The 21,979-nt window shown below is 40.5% G+C and overlaps 1 protein-coding gene across 3 annotated transcripts in view; it reads left to right on the top strand.

The window, feature by feature from the left end:
• The window catches only part of SERAC1 (serine active site containing 1), a 56,008-nt gene that overhangs the window by 19,559 nt on the left and 14,470 nt on the right, over positions 1-21,979 (top strand). For all 3 annotated transcript variants that reach the window (XM_012183188.5, XM_004011430.6, XM_042253673.2), the window contains 6 exons: positions 1,744-1,833; positions 3,231-3,362; positions 7,339-7,460; positions 8,528-8,656; positions 15,947-16,060; positions 17,910-18,072. In XM_012183188.5, coding sequence (XP_012038578.1) covers positions 1,744-1,833; positions 3,231-3,362; positions 7,339-7,460; positions 8,528-8,656; positions 15,947-16,060; positions 17,910-18,072 — 750 coding nt within the window. The remainder of the gene's footprint in view (positions 1-1,743; positions 1,834-3,230; positions 3,363-7,338; positions 7,461-8,527; positions 8,657-15,946; positions 16,061-17,909; positions 18,073-21,979) is intronic.

The raw sequence follows: 21,979 nt of genomic DNA, 5'->3' as shown, positions 1-21,979 counted from the left end.
ATTATACATCAAGAACAAACAGACTCAGAGAAGAGATCAGATTTGTACTTACCATTGGTAGGGCACGTGGGGGCAGGGAGAATTGGATGAAGGTGGTCACAATGTACAAACTTCCAGTTATAAACAAGTACTCAGGTTGTAACATACATTAATAAATATAAATGTAACTAACACTGCTGTATGTTATATATGAGAGTGATTATGAGAATGAATTCTCCGAGTTTTCATTACAGTGGAAAATTCTTTTTTTATTTCTTTAATTTTGTTTCCATGAGATGATAGATATTCACTAAACGTTATGGTACTCGTTTCATGATGTATGTAAGTCAAATCATTACGCTGTTTACTTTAAACTTATATGGACCTATATGTCAATTGTAGCACAATAAAACTTGAAGAAAAAACTATGAAAAAAATTTAAAATGAATACAATATTAATAAAACAGGTTTAGCTAACTGTAAGGACAACCAGACCTGTAAGAGCCAAGTTCCTAAGGAATTAATTGAAAATCAAATTTTGGACTTCAAATATTTAACGCAGATATGAAGACTAGCCAACTGTTTTAGTCTAAACTTGGAGTTCCTTGGTGGCTCAGCTGGTAAAGAATCCACCTGCAATGCGGGAGACCTAGATTTGATCCCTGGGTTGGGAAGATTCCCCTGGAGAAGGGAAAGGCTACCCACTCCAGTATTCTGGCCTGGAGAATTCCATGAACTGTACAGTCCATGGGGTCACAAAAAGTCAGACATGACTGAGCGAGTTTCACTTTCACTTTCACTTGGAGTTCTTTACTTCCTGAGGACTGTCAGTTCAGAGGCTGGTCCTCAGTTTAGCAAGCATAAAAACATGATTTTTGTCACTTAGCTCAGGGGTATTTTTGCTCTAAAGCATTTATTATTATGCAGCCTAAACTCATGGGATGGATTCATAAATATGAATACCAACTTATTTACAGAGGGGAAAAAAAAAATGTGTCATTAAGGTTGGAAAGCCTGGCTCTACTAGTCGAAACACTCCCCTCCTCCATATTTAGGTCAGATGGAAACCCAGTTAGCAATCACATGGTTGCTTGGTGAACATGAACTTTTAGAGCAGAGTATCTTTTCATCAGGATATGGGTAGCCTGGCACGTCATCACACTAGATTTACAGCTGCCTGTTGTACATCGTCAGCCAGAATAACCATGCCTACGAGCACTTGACATTCCCCGAGTCAGGCAGGTTCTGCTGCTCCCCCGTCTGCAGCTGTATCTATCACCGCCCTCTCCAGTCTGTATGTATTGTTAGTGTACCTTCCTTATTTCACATGCTTTCACGGTGTGTTACATCAGTTACAGAGCTAATTTTTATAGGATACAATTTACTCATACAGTAAAGCTGAATCTCATCAGTCAGGTATCTCTACTTTTCACTTTAAGAGGGGTATTTTTAACTGACATTTTCTCACATATAGCTAACCCCGTGTTGTATATGAGGATTTTTGTTAGCTTGAGTTAGTGTGTTTGCTTTTGTTTTGTTTTCACCTTTTCCCTGACTAGGAAAGCAATTTTGGAGCGGGGGTGGGAATTCGGACTCTGTTCCCATAATGGTTTTAGTTGCTTTAATAGTGACAGTAAAAAAAGATGCTGTTTTACATTTTCTTTTTAAAAAATTGGAACTTAATATATACATTTTTCTTTGAAGTATTGGAGCACAGCATTAAGAGTACCTATTTGGTTTTATTTACATCTGTAATCATTCTAGGAATCACCTACCAGGCAAGAAAAGAGCTTCACAAAGCAGTAAGAAAAGTATTGGCAACATCAGCCAGGATATTTCGGGGTCCATTTGCTGGTAAGTATCACATATTTAATTGAGAATCCTTATCAGTAATCTGAAAGTCATTCAGTGATCAACCTGAGATTTTTTTTTTTTCCATTTCTTGTGCTAAGATTTATTGCATCTATGAAAATTGAATAACCTTGTTCTCTTGGGCTATACTTAATTTTAAGGACTTGATGCCTTGGAAAGATCTTTCCTTCTATCTTTATGGGTGCATTATTTTTAGATAGTTGTCCGACTCTTCATGACACCATGGACTGTAGCCTATCAGGCTTCTCCATCCTAGGGATTTTCCAGGCAAGAGTATTGGAGTGGGTTGCCATTTCCTTCTCCAGCGGATCTTCCTGACCCAGGTATCAAACCCGGGTCAGACGCTTTACCCTCTGAGCCACCAGAGAAGCCCAAATAAATATTGAGACTCTCTTGATGAATATTTCAAAATTATTTGTTAGAAAATCATTTCCATGCTTTCTCATATTGCATCAAAAATATAGATTCACAATTAGGCAAATCTACATTGTGGAGCTAGCTGTAAAAGGGCTGACCTCATCTCTTTACAAAGTTGGTGTGACGAAAAAGGAAAGGTGGGAAAACTTTCTAGAATTAAGATACTAAAGAGACTTAACTAAATCTTGTTGTTTTTTTTTTAACAGCTCTAAAGATATTTTGAGAAAAGTTGCAGGAATTTGGATATGGAGTTAGACTTATTTTTAGACGATCTGGAAGATTTTTGTTAGTACTCTTAGGTGTTATAATGGCATTGTGATTATACAGGAGAATGTAGGCTTATTCTTAGGAGATGCATTTAGAATTATGAAAGGGTAAAATATCATTACTTCTGCAACTTTCTTTTACACAGTTTAGAAAAAAAGTATATACACACCCAGGGGAATTCTCTGGCGGTCCAGTGGTTAGGACTATACGCTTTCTCTGTCAAGGGCCTGGGTTGAATCCCTCGTCAGGGAACTAAGATCCCACAAGCTGCTCAGCACAGCAAAAAAGTAAAATAAAATATATGCACCATGAAGATTAAACAGCTATGGCAAAATAAGAACATTTGTTAAATCTAGTTGTGGTAAACATGTGGCTGTTAATATATTATTATTTTAATCTATCTCATATACTTGATATTTCTCATAATAAAAAGTTTCTTTAGGGAAAAGGAGCCAAAAAGAAACAAAGACCTTATCGTGAAAGCCAACATAATATTTAAAACAAAACCACGTACATATTATATGTAATAAACGTCATAATATGACAGAACTGAGAACAAGCCTCTCAGTCATCAACACCTGGAGATGGATTTAACTTCCCTGTTGTAGATTTCAGATACTTAACAAACTACCGTCTTACATGTGAGGATGAAAACATTTTAACAGTCCACATTGTCTTTTTTTGTTATCGCGAAGACACTTTTAGTACAGTCGATATAGAAGATCATGACTGCGCCGTGTGGCTGCTGCTGAGGAAGAGCCGGTCAGATGACAGAGCAGCCCGACTGCAGGCCGTCCAGGAGATGTCGGAGGCCCGTCACTGGCACGGTAAGGAGACGTCTGCGCACGCCGCACACGTTGGCAAGCTCGTGATCTCTGATGTGAAATGAAGGGCCAGAGACATGAAAGAAGGAGAATAATTCAGGAAATATTAACGTGTAAACGATATTTTCAAAAACTTTAAAAGAAACTCCATCTTCACGTGTAATCTTTGAAAAAAAAAAAAAAAAAAGAAACTCCAGTGATAAAGTACGAAAACTGCTGGCCTGGTAGCCACGGGGTGTTTGGTAAGAACCCCCTGAAAATGGAGGTAGATATATTTGTATAAACTTTCTACCAGAATGAACTTTTTATACTTGATGGGAGAAACTCTTGATTCTGATAGGTATAGCTTAATGTGTTGGCATGTTTTTTCATTCCTATTTAATGAGATATATTTTAATTACTGGCTGTACCAAAGCGATACGTGCTTTGGGTTGACAGTCTCTTTGGCTTTAATATAATAATTAGGCAAATGTACCTAATTGGCATGTGTATGTTTGTTTTTTAAGAAAGGTTTTTAATATTTAATTGTATTTACAATTGCAGGTTCTGTGGTAAAAGTACATGAGCAAGAGCTCAGATCTGCTCTGAATATAGTACAGGGGCTAAAGGATGCTTCGTTAGTAGAGGGCCTCCCTGGTGGCTCAGACGGTAAAGCGTCTGCCTGAAATGCGGGAGACCCAGGTTTGATCCCTGGGTCGGGAAGATCCCTAGAGAAGGAAATGGCAACCCACTCCAATATTCTTGCCTAGAAAATTCCGTGGATTGAGGAGCCTGGTGGGCTACAGTCCACGGGGTCACAAAGAGTCGGACATGACTGAGCAACTTCACTTTTGCTTTTTGCGCTTTCCCTGGTGGCTCAGACAGTACAGAATCTGCTTGCAATGCAGGAAACCTGGGTTTGATCCCTGGGTCGGGAACATCCCTTGGAGGAGGAAATGGCAACCCACTCCAATATTCTTGTCTGGAGTATTACATGGACAGAGAAGCCTGGCAGACTACATGGGGTCACAAAGAGTCGAATACAACTGAGTGACTAACACTTTCACTTTCACAAACATGTAAAAAAAATAATGTTCTCAAAGAAAAGTTTAGTTTCAGAATAAGATCTCTGTCTCCATACGAGTTAGTCAGTTTGACTGATTGGTGACTGTAGTAATTTATAATGTAAAAATAAGCTTACTTAATCTGAATGGTCATCTGAATTAAATTCACCCATTTCAGTCCATTTTAGTTCACTAATTCCTAAAATGTCAGTGTTCACTCTTGCAATCTCCTATTTGACCACTTCTAATTTTCCTTGATTCGTGGACCTAACATTGCAGGTTCCTATGCAATATTGCTCTTTACAGCATCAGACTTCACTTCTATCACCAGTCACATTCACAACTGGGTGTTGTTTTCACTTTGGCTCCGTCTCTTCATTCTTTCCGGAGTTATTTCTCCATTCTTCTCCAGTGGCATGTTGGACACCTACCGAACAACCTGGGAAGTTCATCTTTCAGTGTCATATCTTTTGCCTTTTCATACTGTTCATGGGGTTCTCAAGGCAAGAACACTGAAGTGGTTTGCCATTCCCTTCTCCAGTAGACCACGTTTTGTCAGAACTCTCCACCATGACCCATCTGTCTTGGATGGCCTTAGTTTCATGGCTCATAGTTTCATTGAGTTTGACAAGGCTGTGGGCCATGTGATCAGTTTGATTAGTTTTCTGTGACTGTGGTTTTCATTTTGTCTGCCCTTTGACAGATAAGAGGCTTATGGAAGCTTCCTGATGGGAGAGACTGACTGAGGGGGATATTGTGTCTTATCCTGATGGGCCAGGCCATGCTCAGTAAATCTTTAATCCAGTTTTCTGTTGATTGATGGGCTGGGCTGTGTTCCCTCCCTGTTGTTTGACCTGAGACCAAACTATGGTGGAGGTAATTAAAACACACTTGCTCCTTGGAAGAAAAGCTATGACCACCCTAGACAGCATATTAAAAAGCAGAGACATTACTTTGCTAACAAAGGTCCATCTTCTCAAAGCTATAGTTTTTCCAGTAGTCATGTATGGATGTGAAAGTTGGACTATAAAGAAAGCTAAGTGCCAGAGAATTGATGCTTTTGAACTGTGGTGTTGGAGAAGACTCTTGAGAGTCCCTTAGACTGCAAGGAGATCCAACCAGTCAACCCTAAAGGAAATCAGTCCTGAATCTTCATTGGAAGGACTGATGCTGAAGCTGAAGCTCCAGTACTTTGGCCACTTGATGTGAAAAACTAACTCATTGAAAAAGACATTGATGCTGGGAAAGAATGAAGGCAGGAGGAGAAGTGGACAACAGAGAATGAGATGGTTAGATGGCATCACCGACTTGATGGATATGAGTTTGAGCAAGCTCTGGGAGTTGGTGATGAACAGGGAAGTCTGGTGTGCTGCAGTCCATGGGGTCGCAAAGAGTCGGACATGACTGAGTGACTGAACTGAACTAGTTCAGTGGAGAATGTGAGTGGAGGTTTAGAATAAAAATCTGTTTCAAAATCTGCCTTCCAAGACTCCATTCAGATTTCTGCTCTATCAGAAACATCAAAGTTGGAGCCTTGGCATGCAGATTTTGAAAAAGTTCCACACTTGATTCTGACACCCAGGTTACGTAGGGCCATTATTAAAAATAATGTCTCCTCCAGTGGTTGCAGGTTTGTTTTTTTTGACACATGTCTTAATCCATTTGGGATGCTGTAGCAAAATGTCATAGACTAGGTAGCTTATTTTGGGCTTCCCTGGTGGCTCAAATGGTAAAGAATATGTCTGCATTGTGGGAGACCTGGGTTCGATCCTGGGCTGGGAAGATCCCCTGGAGAAGGGAATGGCTACCCACTCCAGTATTCTGGCCTGGAGAATTCCATGGATTATATAGTCCATGGGGTTGCAAAGAGTCAGATACGACTGAGTGACTTTCACTTTTCAGGTAGCTTATAAACAACAGAAATTTATTTCTCACGGTTTTCTGGAGGCCGAGAAATACAAGATCAGGGCAGCAGATGTGGCACCCTGGTGTCTGGTAAGGATGGAGGGAACTCTCGGGGGTCCCTTTTACAGGAGCACTAATCCCAGTCATGAGCGCTCTAAATCACCTTGTAAAGGCCCTGCCACTAAATCCCTTGACATTAGGGATTAGGTTCCAACACACATATTTGGGAGGGACACAAACATTCACTCTATAGCAGTACATAAAGAATGGAACAGTGAAATCAGGAAGGCTAAACCAAAGTACTGCTATCTGGGACCTCAGATTATTCATCAGCATCATGAAATGCCAGAGCACCATAGCAGTACCAGGGGATGATGGATCTAAATGGAACCGCAGATGTTTGTTGATGTTGTTCAGTTGCTAAGTCATGTCTGACTCTTTGCTGCACTGGACTGTAGCATGCCAGGCTCCTCTTTCCTTCACTGTCTCCCGGAGGTTGCTCAAACTCATGTTCATTGAGTCAGTGATGCTATCTAACCATCTCATCTGCTGCCACCCTCTTCTTTTGCCTTCAGTCTTTCCCAGCATCATGGTCTTTTTCAATGAGTTGGCTCTTTGCATCAGGTGGCCAAAGTATTAGAGCTTCAACATCAGTCCTTCTAGTGAATATTTAGGATGAGTTCCTTTAGGATTGACTGGTTTGATTTCCTTGCAGGGTTTTGAGTAGTGATCAAAATAGCTTTTGAATGCTGGAATTTCTTTTTTAAAGGAGAAGAAATTAAATTGGTTCTGATCTGTCAGGTTTCACATTTGAGGTTTATTTTTTCAAAAAGGTTAGTTAGACTGTGATATGTCTAGATATGTGTTGAGAATTAGATCAGTCATGGAAATGTTGGATATTTAGCTTATTGGTATTATAAATACAGCAAAATTTTGAATTACAAACTTATAGTTTAAAAATTATGTTCTTCATTTAATCTTTGCAACAACCATAGGCTAAGTTGGGTGCTAACAGCATACTTCTGCAATAGATTACCAGTACAGGATAATTGCTCAAGCCTGTGATATGAGAACTCTTACTGGTTTGGCACGAAGCAAAGAGAGTGATCTTCGTTTTTTTCTCCACCCTCCTCCTCTGCCATCTTTAAAAGAAGTAAGTAAAAATAATCTACTGAGTGAAAAAAAGTTTAATATATCATCTTCACTTTGGGTGCAAAATAACCATTCAAAAAACAATTTTTTGGCTGCTTCTCACAAGCAGGTCAGTTAGGGTGTAAACCTGAAATTGTAGCTTCCATTCTAAGGTTTTTTGATTCCTCAGGAGGTGCTATTTCTCCTAAATTATTTTCCGCTTTGTGGAGTTGGGAGTCTCTTTATACCAGAGGGTGGCTTCTTAGCATATCAGCATCCATCAGTTGGTCCTTTGTACTAAGATCGCTATAGATCAGTTTTTCTCAGTCTCAACACTACTGATATTTTGGGTCAAATAATTCTTTGTTGTTGGAAGCTGTTCTGTACACAGTGGCAGCTACTCCCTGGATGACAGTAGCACCCCCCAGTTGTAACAACCAAAAATGTCTCCAGATATTTCTAAATATTTCCTAGGGTACAAAACAGCCCCTGGAGAGCCACTGCATTCAGATACTAATGTATTATAATGTTGTTGTTCAGTCGCCAAGTCGTGTCCGACTCTTTGAGACCCCGTGGACTGCAGCACGCCAGGTCTCCCTGTATTCCTATACATGGATATTGCTAACCACTAATAAAGATATTAGAGCATGTTTCTTAAGCGCTTTTCCTAGGCTTTCCTAGAAAGTGAAAATCTGAAAACTTTGCCATGAGTTTTTAAAAAACAGAAAAAAAACTGTACTAGATATAAGTTATTGTTGAAAATCAGAACAATAGGAACAAGTTATGGATATTAAAAAGCCAGCTTTAATTAAAGAGTGTAATAATTCATTTTGAGTCAAGATGTTAAGTGGCCCATGAGGTGAAATCTTGAGCGATAAATTCCAATAGGTGTTTCAGGCTGAGGTAGTAGACATGAAAGTATGGAATTCAAAATTAAACAATCCTCTTTTACCAGGGTGGGTGACCGGCTTCAAGACTAAAAGCACTGATTTAACTCTCCTGTTTTGTTTTGGCTTAGATTCTTTGGGTGCTTTTCATTATACTCAATTGTTGAGTTTAATTATGAAGAATTTTTTCCCTTTATTTCAGGATTCTTCCACTGAAGAAGAGCTCAGACACTTGCTGGCTTCTTTACCTCAAACAGACCTGGACGAGTGTATCCAGTGTTTTACAGCTTTGGCTCTGAGTGAGAGCAGTCAAAGTCTAGCTGCTCAGAAGGTTAGATCTTTTATTCAGTTAGTAAATATCTTGGAGTGTCCACTTTTCTAAAATGTTGTGCTAGGGGCTAGCACTTAGAGCTTTAGGGCAGTCATTCATCTAGGAACTGAATAAACTTACTACTGATTCCTGGTTGTCTGCCACATCCTGGGCTAGGTGTTTGGGATAATGGGGAAACAGGTAATAAATAAAGTTATAGAGCATGTAAGAGAGATACGGAGCATGTAAGAGAGATCTAGGATCTCATCACTCTTTGTAAGAGGTCATGTTGAAAAAGCTCTATAGGATGTCCTCTGAAGTTGGATCTTGAAGAATGAATAGGTAGTAACTGACAAGGCTATTAAATATTACCTCTGTGTTGGTGATGCCTGAATTCAACATCTCTAACCTGTGTTCTCACCTAAGCTCTAGGTTTAAATATTGTAGCCTCCTTCTTGATGTCTCTACATGGATGTTTAACAGGCATCCCAATTATACATACTGAATTCTCCCTCCCTCCCTCCACAAAGCTCTTCCTCCCCTAGTCTGTTTTGTTTCAGTAGAGGGCAGAGCATCCATGTAGTTGTTTAAGCTAAAGCCTAGGAATTCTTAATTCTTCTCCTCCATGTTCAGTTGATCAGCAGTTAGTGTAAGCTGTTCCTCCACATACGACTTGACTCCAGTTGCCTCACCATCTTCACTGCAGCCGCTTACTCCTGGCCACCGTCATCTCTTTCTCATAGTATCCTGTTCCTTCATCCTGGTTCTGTTCTTCCCTTCATTTAAAAATAATTTTAAAGTCTCTTTTTATTATTTCAGTATACTGGAGTGTTGATTCCTATTTGTGGAGGCTCCCCATTATGTTATATTGTGGATTAACACGCGTTAATCATTTTTACTGTGAGCTTATCTTTAGCTAGACTGATTGTTTTCTATGGGAGTCCCAAGTACGTCAGATTCTAAATTTATTGCTACAGAGAAATTTTTATGTTTGCTTCTTTTGGATACCCCAAGGGTTCACTATAATGGGACTAATTTTTTTTTTTATATTAATTCCTTGGCTTGGAATTTCTTGAGCATATTGGTAGTGTGAATTCAGATATACCTGTGGGTGATATAGATTGTGATTGTGATTTCCCACTCAAAGCCCCAGCAGAGACAGGCTTCTTGCTCATGGGCTGGTGAGCAGAGTTTTTCTAGACTCTCTTATAGTCAAGGAGGCCAACTTTGCAGGGTTCTCCCTTTAAATAGAGACCTTGGATCTAGCTCCCAAAGAATGTGAGTCTCAAACCCCATCTTCTGTGGTGATGTGACCCCTGAACAGGTGTTACTATCCCATCCTCGGGGGCCTGCAGGCATTTTACCTCATCACTGATGTGCTGACCACTTCTGCTGAAAGTTGTTTTCAGTTCAGTTCTAGCACCCAGGGGTTTCCCTTTATTTCTTTTTTATTTTCTTTAGAGCTTGACTTTGTTTCAAAATAGTTTTGCTATATTTTACTAAGCATGTTTGTCATGGGAGAGGCTCACTATGTCAACTAAAGAAAAATGCACAACCTAGAGTTCCAGGTTTAGTTTTATTTGGGGACCTTATTGAGGACTGTAGCTAAGGTAGCTCCAAGGAACTGCTCCAAAGAGGTGAGGGAGGAGCCAGGATATATGAGTTTCTTGTTGGGAAAAAAAACCCTGTGGTTGAACATCAAAGATTATTACTAATCACACGCACACAAAAACACATCTTGAGTTAATGATTTTAGTGCTTGTCTGTGTATGGGAAGATGCAAGAATCTGGGCTCATTGAAATTATTTATTAGATATGCATCTTCATCACCTCGGGCCAGTATCCAGAGCGCAGAATTTTCTCTGTTTTCCTCCATCCGGAATTCCCCCAGGGTGCGCAGTGGGTAGAGGGTGCTGCAGTGGCTGATGGCTTGATGGTGGGCACCATTTTCTGTTTAGTGTAACGGCAGGCTACATTCTTTGTCCATACCTGGGAGACAAGTTCACCTTCTTGCTGCATCTAGAAAGCTTCCTTATCATGTCTCCACCGCCTCTAGGAGCTATAGACACTGCTTCAATCTCCAGCTGCTGTCTCCAGTTCTGTGTCCTCAGCAGCTGCAGTGATTTAAAAACAAAAGTTCGATCAGGTCATACTCCTGCATGGAGCCCTCCAAATGGCTCCCCATTGCACATTAAACCTGAGCCCCTCACTGTGATCCAGGCACGGACTGGCCCGTGTTTACCTGTGTGTCTGCCCCTAGGAGTAGTGAGGAGATTGACAGGAAGGCGCCACTGGGCACAGATGTAGAGAGTAAAGTTTGTTTGGTGGCAAAGAGGCTGAAAACTGAAGGAGACCACGCTTAGGTGAAGAAGGCGGTGTTTGCACTGTGGTCAGAGCTCTCAGAGTGCTCCCTGGGGAAGCTCCGCTCCTTGGGAGTAAGACTACTTTCAGACAGGAAAAGCTATCACTTCCGAAGGCGGTGTCTGTTATCTCCCCTCAACCCTTACTCCTTCTGTTTTAGCCACGGCCTGTTGACCAGATGTAAACACCTGGCATAAAACCACCCGTACATAGCAGAGGGCTTCTCAGTGAATCACAGCAGCCTCCTAAACAGAATCCCGCTCCGGCCCGCCCAGGGTGGTCACTGGCTTCCGCTGTTCCTCTGCTATCATCTCAGCAAGACTTCTGCCTTCATAAAATAACTCTTACAACAGAAGAGACCCACAGACCTAGAGATCGAACGTAACAGTTGTCATGGGGAAGGGAAGTTAGGGAGTCTGAGATGGGCATGTACACACTGCTGTGTTTAAAATGGATCACCATCAGGAAGCTACTGTACAGCCCAGGGAGCTTGGCTCTGCTATGCGGCAGGGTGGATGGGACTTGGGGGAGAATGGATACAGGTATGTGTGTGGCCGAGTCCCTTCACTGTTCACCTGAAACTATCCCAATATTGTTTGTTGATCAGTTACACCCCAATACAAAATAAAAAGTTAAAAAGAATAGCTCTTACATCTCTAAGAGAAATCCAAACAAATTATAGTCACTATTACTGTATTAATTACATAATCGACTCAGTGAGGAGAAAGCATTTTATCAGTGAAACAAATGCATTTTGTTTGCATTTGTTTTGCAATAAAAATGCAATAAAATAAAAAGCATTATCAGTAAAACAAATCATAGTATTCTGTATTCTTTTACCAATTGAACTGCCAGCTAAAAATGTGCACTTGCCATCTGCCTCCACAAGGATTAAGTCACTGACCACTGTAGCCACCATCAACACACCCTGAAGGGAGTTCAAGGTGGAGATCAGCAGTGAGGCCCTCTTTGCTGTGGGGAAAAGCGGCAGAACAGGCCTTCAGATAGATGTTTTTAGGAAAAGATTTTATGAGCCCAAGTTCTTGCATCTCCTCTTATCTAGAAAAGCAGTAAAATCACTAACAGTGTCATGTGCTTCTCACTTCGGCCTCTGCCATAGTGGGTGCTCGACTGTACATCCCCCGTCATTAAAACCATATAAGATACTGGCCTTCCCCCCTGCCTCTTTGGAACAGTTCCTCGGAACCGTCTGAGACGCTGTCTCTCCAGGCTACAGTCCTCATTTTTCCCCAAATAAAACTTCACTCACAAGTCTCACATTATTCATTTTTTATCAGACAGCTGACTGTCTTTCCCTCAGTTCCGTGTTTATGAGATTTTAGGGACATACCAGTAGCCATGATTTCTCTAGCCTACGCTTTACAGTTTCTCCTTTGGGCCGTGTCTTGGAATCGCTCCAGTGAAGCGTAATCATCGTTTTCCTTTCGATGCTCAGAGCGTCACCGCCTGGCCACCAGAGCCTGCTCCTCGTCGTCCTTTTTAATTCCATCCCCAAGGTAACTGTGAGAGCACCTGTGTTTTCTGACGGTGAGAGGTCTCTGGCTCTTCTCGATTCTTCCTGCCCCCCGCAGGGCATCCCACGGCCTCCGTCTCCCATGACTTCTCTCTCAACCTCTGTCCTCACGCCCCTGCAGAGCTCCTGCTACCTGGCCTGGAGTTCCTCAGTTTTCAGCACCTAAGATTTTTCTCTGCTCATGACTATTCAGTTGATACCCCTCTGCCTCCTCTCATGTTGTGTCACCTTCTACAGGGTCTCCTCACCTTTTGCTGAGTGAAGAGAGTGCATGGTGTAACACGTTGTACCGCTTCCTTGCTACCTGGATGTCATGGCCTCAGCCAGCAGTTTAAAGGAGTAGCCCGTCTTTAGTTAGTTTCATACTGAAATCAGTAATTTTAGCTCTGAGATCGCATCTCATCAGACCAGTAAGCAACTCCATTTCATTTACTCTCACTCCCCAGGTTAGTCAGGCTCTGGTTTTTTTATAAGTTGGAGTAAGTTGGGTGAAGGAGTGGAAGGCGCGTCCATCTGGTTTTTAGTGATCTGACCGGTTAATGACAGACCTGTCCTGGGACAGTCCCCAAGCCCCCATCAGGTGTGGGGGGGTGCGGCTGCTCTACAGCACTGCTCACGTGCAGAGGTCCCTCTTGACTTAGCAGACAGCCTGCGGTTATGGTTGGGTTCAGAGCATGACTTCTTAACCTCTGCACACCATGGATCCCTCTGGTGACTTGATAAAGCCTATGAACTCATTTCTAGGTGCTTAAAATACATAGGATTACACGGGAGACTGATTATATTGAAATACTATTATCAAATTTACAAATTTGTAAAATATGTACTTTAATTACAAACTTAAAGAATTGCAACAATAATATATTTCAGTAGACTTGTCAGTTATTCCTATTTCATCCCATTTGTTTTATCATTCCCCATTTACTCTCCGTATATATGTGTGTGCATATATATATATTTTTCTTTTTTTTGGTGGCGCTGGGTCTTCGTCGCTGCACAGGCTTTCTCTAGTGTGGTGAGCAGGGGCTCCTCTCTAGTCGCAATGCTCGGGCTTCTCACTGCAGTGGCTTCTCTTGACAAGGCACACAGGCTCTTGGAGCACGGGCTTCAGTAGCTGCTGCATGCAAGCTCAGTAGTTGTGGTGCATGGGCCCAATTGCTTTGAGGCATGTGGAATCTTCCTGGGCCAGGGATCAAACCCATGTACCCTGCATTGGCCGGTGAATTCTTATCTGCCGTACCTCCAGGGAAGCCCTATAGATATATTTTTTCTACATCTGTTTTTACGCACATTTATAGTTTCCCACCCTGTGCCTTTTGAGAGTTAGATGCAGGGTCAGTTTGGGGTCACCAGTGTGAGAATCTGCAGATGGCATTCAAAGGCACTATGAGCATGATGCTGTTTGCAGGTGGCTGCAGCAAGTGGCGTGCGGTGGGGAAAAGATGCACCTTCTATTGTTTGCAGGGCTTCCTCGGTGGCTGAGACAGTGAAGCATCTGCCTGCAATGCAGGAGACCCAGGTTCGATCGCTGGGTCAGGAAGATCCCCTGGAGAAGGGAATGGCAACCCACTCCAGTACTCTTGCCTGGAAAGTTCCATGGATGGAGGAGCCTGGTAGGCTGCAGTCCATGGGGTCACAAAGAGTTGGACACGACTGAGCGACTTCACTTTTCTTTCTTTTCTATTGTTGGCAGAGGCACACAGACTGCTGCTGTTACTGTGGCTTTTTATCTTTGTTTGTAATTGAATACAATGAAAAGTTTCACTTAAGGGTTAGGAAAGTAGACAGTTTTTTCCCATTCCAAGCTTACATCCTCTCTTCCCTGAATTCTCTCCATCTCAGACCCTTAAGGATAACCTGGGTTACAAACTCATGCTTTAGAATGAACGTCATTTATGCCCAGTGAGTCTGAACAAGCTGCAGAGCTCTAAGGTTGTAATTTTTTATGAAGAAACACTAGAGATTAGCTCTCAAATGTAATAAAACAAAGGGACCCACAATTACAGGCAGTATCAAAACCCCCCACCCCCCTGCACCCCACCTGCCCTGGTGGTGATTTGCCTTCCCTGCTTTTATTCTCTCAGTTCACTGGGAGAACTGGATCGTTGAGCAGGAAAGCGCTTCTCAGCTTTAACGGCCACCTACTCCCACAGCTAAAGTCTGGGAAATTTGCTGACTGTACTTCTGGAGGGAGGCCAGGAAGGAATGGTCCTTGGTCTTCTACCATCCCGCATGTTACCATCAAGATTGCTCCTCCTCTGATGTCAGGATCCAGGTTTCCGTCTTGTTTTGGTTTTTGTTACCATTGGACACTCCCAGTCACCTTGTCTCCAGGTTCAGCCTCTGTTGGAGGACCTCAGAGCCCAAGGGTACAAACAGGATGCAAACATTTGGACAGTGTAGACTGTGACTTCTTTTTGATCCAATATGGCAAACTGCCTGGGGTCAAGAGAACAGTGGATGTGGTGCAGTGGTTTTTCCACTGTAAAGCTTTTGTGGTCTTGGTTTAAGGACAATCCAGCAATGTTGGGCACTGTTTCATATATTTTAGAGGCATTATATTTCTTTTCCTAAGAACTTTCTGCTTCTGACTGTTGCTCATTTTTCCATAGCCTTGTTGGTATTTTCTCACTGATTTGTAGGCAATCATCGCATGTTAGCGATATGCCGTAAGAGTTGAAATTTTCTTTTCCCAGTTTATTTTTGTGTTTTAATACCTGCTAAGGACTAGTCCCCACTACTCCTCTCTTTCATAATTTTCCTAACTCTTCTGTTTATTCTTCCATGTGAATTTGAATTTCAATTTAGGAAGACTTAAAAGCTTTCTCTCTCTCTCTTTTGGTGGTGCTGCACGGCTTTCAGGATCTTAGCTCCCCAACCAGGAATTAACCCCAGCCCTGGCAGTGAAAGCGTCGAGCCCTAACCATTGGACTGCCAGGGAATTCGCCCCCACCTTTTTTTTTTTTAAATTAAAAGCTCTTTGATCAGTTGTTATTGTCAGTATTTTAACTTTTTCTAGTAATGCCTTTTCTATTATTCTGATTGATAGATTTTAGCTAGACTCTACTGGCATAATCTGACACCAGAACATCATTTGTTCAGCCCTGGCTTTTCTTACTGGGTGAAGATTTGTGTGTTAGTCTCTGTACTTTCAGATAAGAGGACGCAGAGGAAAGAACTGAGAAGCTCAAAGACTGCTGTATTCTAAGAATAATCCCACATGTTTTCTAGTCTAGCAACAGTTTGCATAATGAAAGTTCCCTGTAAGTCTCCGAAATATTTTGAGTCCTACATATTAGTTCTTTCTAATTACTATATATAATACAGAGGTTGTTTTTGTTTTTGTTTCTGTTTTGTGAAACAAAAAATATTAGGCCCTTTTTTTCCACTAAGAATTTTGATCATCTCATTGTCAGGGTGGTTTATGGTGTTTCGGAGGAAATGGACTTCCTTATGCGGAAAGTTTTGGAGAAGTTCCTTCAGCTACAGTGGAAATGTTCTGTTTGGAAGCTTTAGTAAAGCATTCTGAGGTAAGTTACATTTTCAAAATATCGTCACATTTTATGATCACATTGAAAAAATTATACATGTTGATTCATTCAAGGGAAGTAATTCTAATTTTTTATAAAAGAAAAAAAGTTTTTTGCTTGTTTTCCTGCTTTTTTCTCAATTGTTAGCATTGATAATCATGATTTAGCACTAATACATGAATTTCATCTTTGCTAAGTATTTCTAAAAATAAATTTAATCTCAAGTGTATATAAAGCAACCTGTTGTCTAAATGTAGCATTTACCTTTCAATTATGCTGTCTTCCATTACCTTTCTCAGATAGTTTTTACAAGTAATATTATCAACAGTATTAAAATTTACAAGTATTATTTAACTGGAGTTAATTTCCAGTTAAAATATGTGCCAAAGATGTAAGACAGGAAAAAAGTAAATACTTGGCAAAAGTATCTACTTGACCATAGCCTTGAATTTTAACCATAGCATGTATATATCAATGATTTTAAAAACTTTTTTTACATTATGACAACGTGTCTATCATGATCATGGTTTGATTTTATAAATAAAAAAGCAACCAACTGTGGTGCTCAAGCATTAGTGCATAAAAGTCACCCAGGAAGCATGTTTAAAATGCATATTCCTACTCACCTCTGGCAATTTGAATGGAGTCAGTGTGCGATGGGGTCCAGGAGTTCGCACTGGTAACAGGCACCCCTGGTGCGGCTGATGCAGGCGGGTCATCCCACATCACGAGAATCGGCTCTAAATGCTCCCGTTTAACTGGGAACCAGCAGACACGGCGCAGAAGCGCACTGCTCCCTGGTCATCTCAGCTCCCACTGGTGGAATCAGGAATTGAGCACCAAACAGAGGCATTAGTGTGGTAACACACTAAAAAGGGAACGCGGGAGAAGCAGCTTCACTTTTTTGTGACTTATGACTGGTGTCTGAAACAACGGGCATCTGCAGTAATACATCCAGGGCACAGAACGTAAAGTTTCCTTTCCAGAAACTTCTCAACGTATAACATATCTCAGCTGATACATGTCCCAAAGGCATACTTTTAAATGCATTTAAAATGTGGTGAAATTTAATAAGAATTTAGAGAGGGAAAGTCATTGCATCTACAGGACATGGTATCACATAAGTGGTAAAACTAAGTGCTAGGAAAAAGAGCAAGATCACCCTGGGGATTGTAGCAGACTGTCATGGGTCAGTTCTGTCTTCTTACCTTAATCCATAGATTTCCTTTGGCTTTCTTTGATCTCTTTTCTCCATTAAAAATGCGCATCCCCTTTTCTTTCTAATTTTTACCTGATCTTTCTCTTTTAAAAAAATGTCCAACTCTTAAGTTTGAGGTGAGTACCCCTCTCCGTGCCCTGCCCCCCCCAACAAGCTGTGGGCTTGTGTGGGATCACAGATGCTGCTTATCTGTATCTGGGAGTTCATATAGACAGAAGCAACATCTGCCATTTACATAGGGGATTATTTCCTGGCATCAGGTGGCAGGTTTCTCAAGGGGAGAAGACCCTTTAATGTAGTTTGAAACCAATCAAAATATCCATATATATTGAAACAATTCTGAAATAATGATATCATGGTTCCATCCAACCAAGAGCTAAGCAGAATGACTTTTAAGAATAAAAACGTCACAAGTCCTAATGGCCTCCATTTTTCAGTGATTTTTTAAAGCACTTCCCACACAGATAGATGGGGGTTGGCTAATATATTTGAGTTGAGCTGAGAGTTTGGGGGGTCTCTCTGGGTCTCTTCCTTGAGCAGGAGCCACCTGGCTGCCCACCAGCATGCTCTGTCACCTGGTTAGTGAACTTGTGCAACATAAAGTGAGCTTTCATTAATTTATTGTGCTAGATACCCACACATTGTGATAAAATTGAAGCAAATGGAGGCTTGCAACTACTGCAGAGGCTGTACCAACTTCACAAGGACTGTCCTAAAGTACAGAGAAATATAATGCGTATCCTTGGAAATATGGCTTTGAATGAACATCTTCATTCTACTATAGTGCGCTCAGGTAACAACTTTACATAATGAGTACTTGGAATCCAGCCCTCTGTTCTTCTCCCACCTTTACCCCTCCGTTGTGGTACACCTAATTTTTCAACAGATATAAGGCTTTGCTTAGGGTTAGTTTCGGGTCCTTTAGAGCATGTTATTTTAGTAGGGGCAAAGAATTGCTTGAGCCATGTGGGTAATCCACACCTAAGCTAATCAGTGTGTAGACAGTCACAGGAGAGCGGTTTCAGCCATGACAACCATCTTTGATATGATCTGGGTAACCAAGAGGCATAGTGAGACTAAAGAGAGGTGATATCCCCGCCTTGTAACTAATAACCACCTGTGGGGAGGTGCTGCGGATGAAATTTCCCGCCTGCTTTGGTCTCTGTCGTGATGCATCATGATGCCTGCACGACGGTGGTTTTCCAGCTGCAGCATCCCTGCCTCGTTCACAGTTCAGCATTTGGCATTCTGCTGTAAGCAAGAGCCCTTCTTCCTCTGCCTCCTGCCTTTCTTCCTTCTCCTTCCTTTTCTTCTCCCTCCCTCCCTCCCTATCAGTGTGCGCACGTGGAGTCCTGATTTTTCATGATTTACAACTTATCACTGTACTTTGTAGTTTGATGCGAAGTAGGTTGATGCCAGATTGTCCCAGCTTTAGTCAGTGGAGCTCAGCCAGCTGGTTCCTGTGTCCTCTGATGTACCCACTTCATTTTGGGAGGCAATCCTTACGTGCTGGTGTAACAACATGTTCCAGGCTTATTTCTTCAGAGACTCCTATTTCCTTTTAGTGGAGGCTAATTGTTAAGAGACCAAGGTTGGGTGCTAGCTACATGTGCTTATTGCTCCTGGGATGTCTTTGCTTATTGGCTCTTTCAGTGGAAAAAACAGGGTGATATAACGAATAAATGTATATGTATACATTTATTTGTAATGTATGCATAATGTATGCAAATGTACACTTGTGCACATATGCATGCATGTGTTCAACAATATTTAGAAATGATGAATTTATATTATATTTTCTCTTGTATCTTTCCATTTTTTTTTTACCTTTAAGAGTGTCTTGATAAGCAGAAGATTTTAATTTACTGAAGCGTGATACAGGGATCAGCAGACTTCCCTATAAAGGACCACTTACAGTATTGGTTTTATTTGTTCCTCTTTTTCTTTTTTTAAGGTGGGAACTTAGAGCAGTGATTTTAACCTTTTTTCTTGTTTCAGTTATCTATTGCTGTGTATCAAACCACCCCAAACTCAGTTAGAACGTCAGTTATTTTTTTTGTGCATGAATCTGAAATTCGAGCAAGATTCAGTAGGGAGGGCCTTTACAGGCTCTACACTACGTCAGCGGGGCAGCTCAACCATGGGATGGAGATTACTCCTTTGAAGATTGCTCACTCATACGACTTGTAAATTGGTACTGACTTATAAATTGGCTCTCAGCTGGGAGCTCAGCCAGGGCCAGGAGCATTCGCTTTCTTCAACAGCCACCTTGGGCTTCCTCAAAGCATGGTGGCTGGATTCCAAGGGCAAATTTTCCGAGAAAGAGCCAGGTATAATAAGCTCTTTTTTACAAAAAAATCAAGCACTGGAAGTAATTTTTGCCAAATCTATTGATTAAAAGCTAGTCACTAAGGCTAAATCATATTTGAGGGGAGAGGATTTAGAAGAGGTTTAGATCCATCCCCTCTTGATGAGAACAGTGTCAAAAGAATTTGAAGACATGTTTTAAAATCATTAAATTATTAGTTATTTTAAATAACTAATTAAAATAATTTAATTTAATTTAGTCATTAGTTATTTTCTAATATAAGTATTTAGAACTGTAAGTGACCTCCAACCTGCTTTAGCTCCATCCCTCAAATTTTATATGTATTTTCATCATTATTCAGTTTGAAATATTTTCTAATTCTCCTTATGATTTCTTCTTTGTCTCGTGGGTTACTTAAAAGTGTGTTGGAATAATTTACAAATATTAATGGCTCTCCAGATATCATGTCTCTGATTTCTAGTTTAATATTCCAGGCATTCAAAGAACAAACCCAATAAGATTTTAGGCTTTGGTAATTTGACACTTATGTGATGGCCTGTTTTATGGTCTATCTTGGTGAATGATCTATTTGCACTTGAAACGAATGAATATTCTGTAGTTGGGTTACGTGTTTTATAGCGACATGTAACAGTTTAACCAAGTTGGTTGATTATATTATTCAAATCTTCTCCAGATCTTTGCTTAGTTTTTATCAATTACCAAGACAAGTTAAATTCTTCAACTGTGATTATAAATTTGTCTGTTTCTCCCTTTACTTCTGTCAGATTTTTCTTCCTGGTGAATTGTTCCTTTTTTATTAAGTAGTTTCTCTATCACTGGTAATACTCCTTTTCTTGGAGTCTACTTTATCAGGTATTAAAATAGCCAGCTGGCCTTTTTTAATGCTTGATGTTTGCATTGCATGTCTTTTGTGATTTTCTCTTTTGCTTTCATTTTGCTGTGCCTAAAAATAAGTACGTTTTTCACAGACATCGCATACTTGCATCTTCTTCAGAAAGTTCAGCTTGCTAATCCCCTTTAATGGGAGTGTTTTGTCTGTTTGCCTCTGATATAATCATTGATATTGTTTGGTTATGTCTGTTGTCTTGCAGTTTTCCCCCTTTCTGGTTTTTTTTTTTCTTTTTTTCTCCTTTATTGACTATTTTGGGGTTACTTGAGTATTGTTTTCTATTCTATTCTTTCTCCTCTTTTAGCTTTTTTACAGTATTTAATGTGTACTTTTTGATTGACTGTATCTTTAACTTATAACAGTCTATTCTGAATTCATATTATACCATTTCATATATGATGTGAGTGTCTCACAACAGTATAATTCACTTTATGCCCTCTGCCATCATTTGTGGTACTGTCGTAATTACAGACTATAATATGTTACAGGCCATAGACCTCACAATATATTGTGGCTATTTTTCTTTTAATAGTCAAGTGATATTTAAAGAATATAAGAAAACAAATTTTATTTACATATTATATCCAGAACTCTTTACCTTCTTTTCTATCTAAATTTGCATCTGATATCATTTCCCTTCAACCTAAAGACCTGAGTCTGCTGGCAATAAATTCTCTTCACCTTTCGTTTTCTGAAAATATCTTGACTTTTATTATCCAGGGATAGGTTATTTTCCATGGATAAAAAATACTTTATTGATAATGTGGTTTTATTTTTTCTGTCAGCACTTTAAAAATATCATTCTATTTTCCTTTTTCTTTTGAACATCAATCTTTTATCGATAACAAAGCAGCAGTTTGGGGGCCTGTTTCCAGGACACCAAGAGCAGGCTCCTGTCACCATGCTGGTGTGTGTATGTATTGTCTGATGAGAAGTCTCTTAGGTCCATTTGTTCTCTTATATGAAATGTGTCTCTTTTTTTCCTCTGCCTTCTTTTAAGATTTTCAGCAGTTTGACTGTGAAGTATCTAGTCTGTTTTTACATTTATCTTACTTGGTGTTCACTGAGCTGACTGTATCCATGAGTTAATGTTTTTGATCAAATTTGGAAACTTTACAGATAGTGTATCATTAGACTTTCTTCTGTCCCCTTTCCTCTCTTTCCTCCTGAAACCTGAATTCTGTATATTAGACCTCTTGATTCTGTTCCACAGGTCACTGAGTCTCTGTCCATATCTTTCCAAATATTTGTTTCTCTGTGCTGTCCCTTTCTGTTTTTTAATGTACTTTTATTTAGTATAGTTGAGGTATAGTTGAGGTGCAATGTTACATAAGTTTCAGGTATACAGCATCGTAATTCAGAATTTTTAATTTCTTAATGTGGTGTGTCACCCTGATGGATTTATAGGTGTAGAAGCATCTTTGCACCTCTGGGGTAAATCACACTCAGTCATGGTGTATGATTCTTGTACATTGAATTCAA

This window comes from Ovis aries, chromosome 8 (genome assembly GCF_016772045.2).
Source record: "Ovis aries strain OAR_USU_Benz2616 breed Rambouillet chromosome 8, ARS-UI_Ramb_v3.0, whole genome shotgun sequence".
In the NCBI taxonomy this organism is placed as follows: Eukaryota; Metazoa; Chordata; class Mammalia; order Artiodactyla; family Bovidae; genus Ovis; species Ovis aries.
Note: the sequence above shows the minus strand (reverse complement) of the source record. Positions and strands in the feature narration are given on the sequence as shown.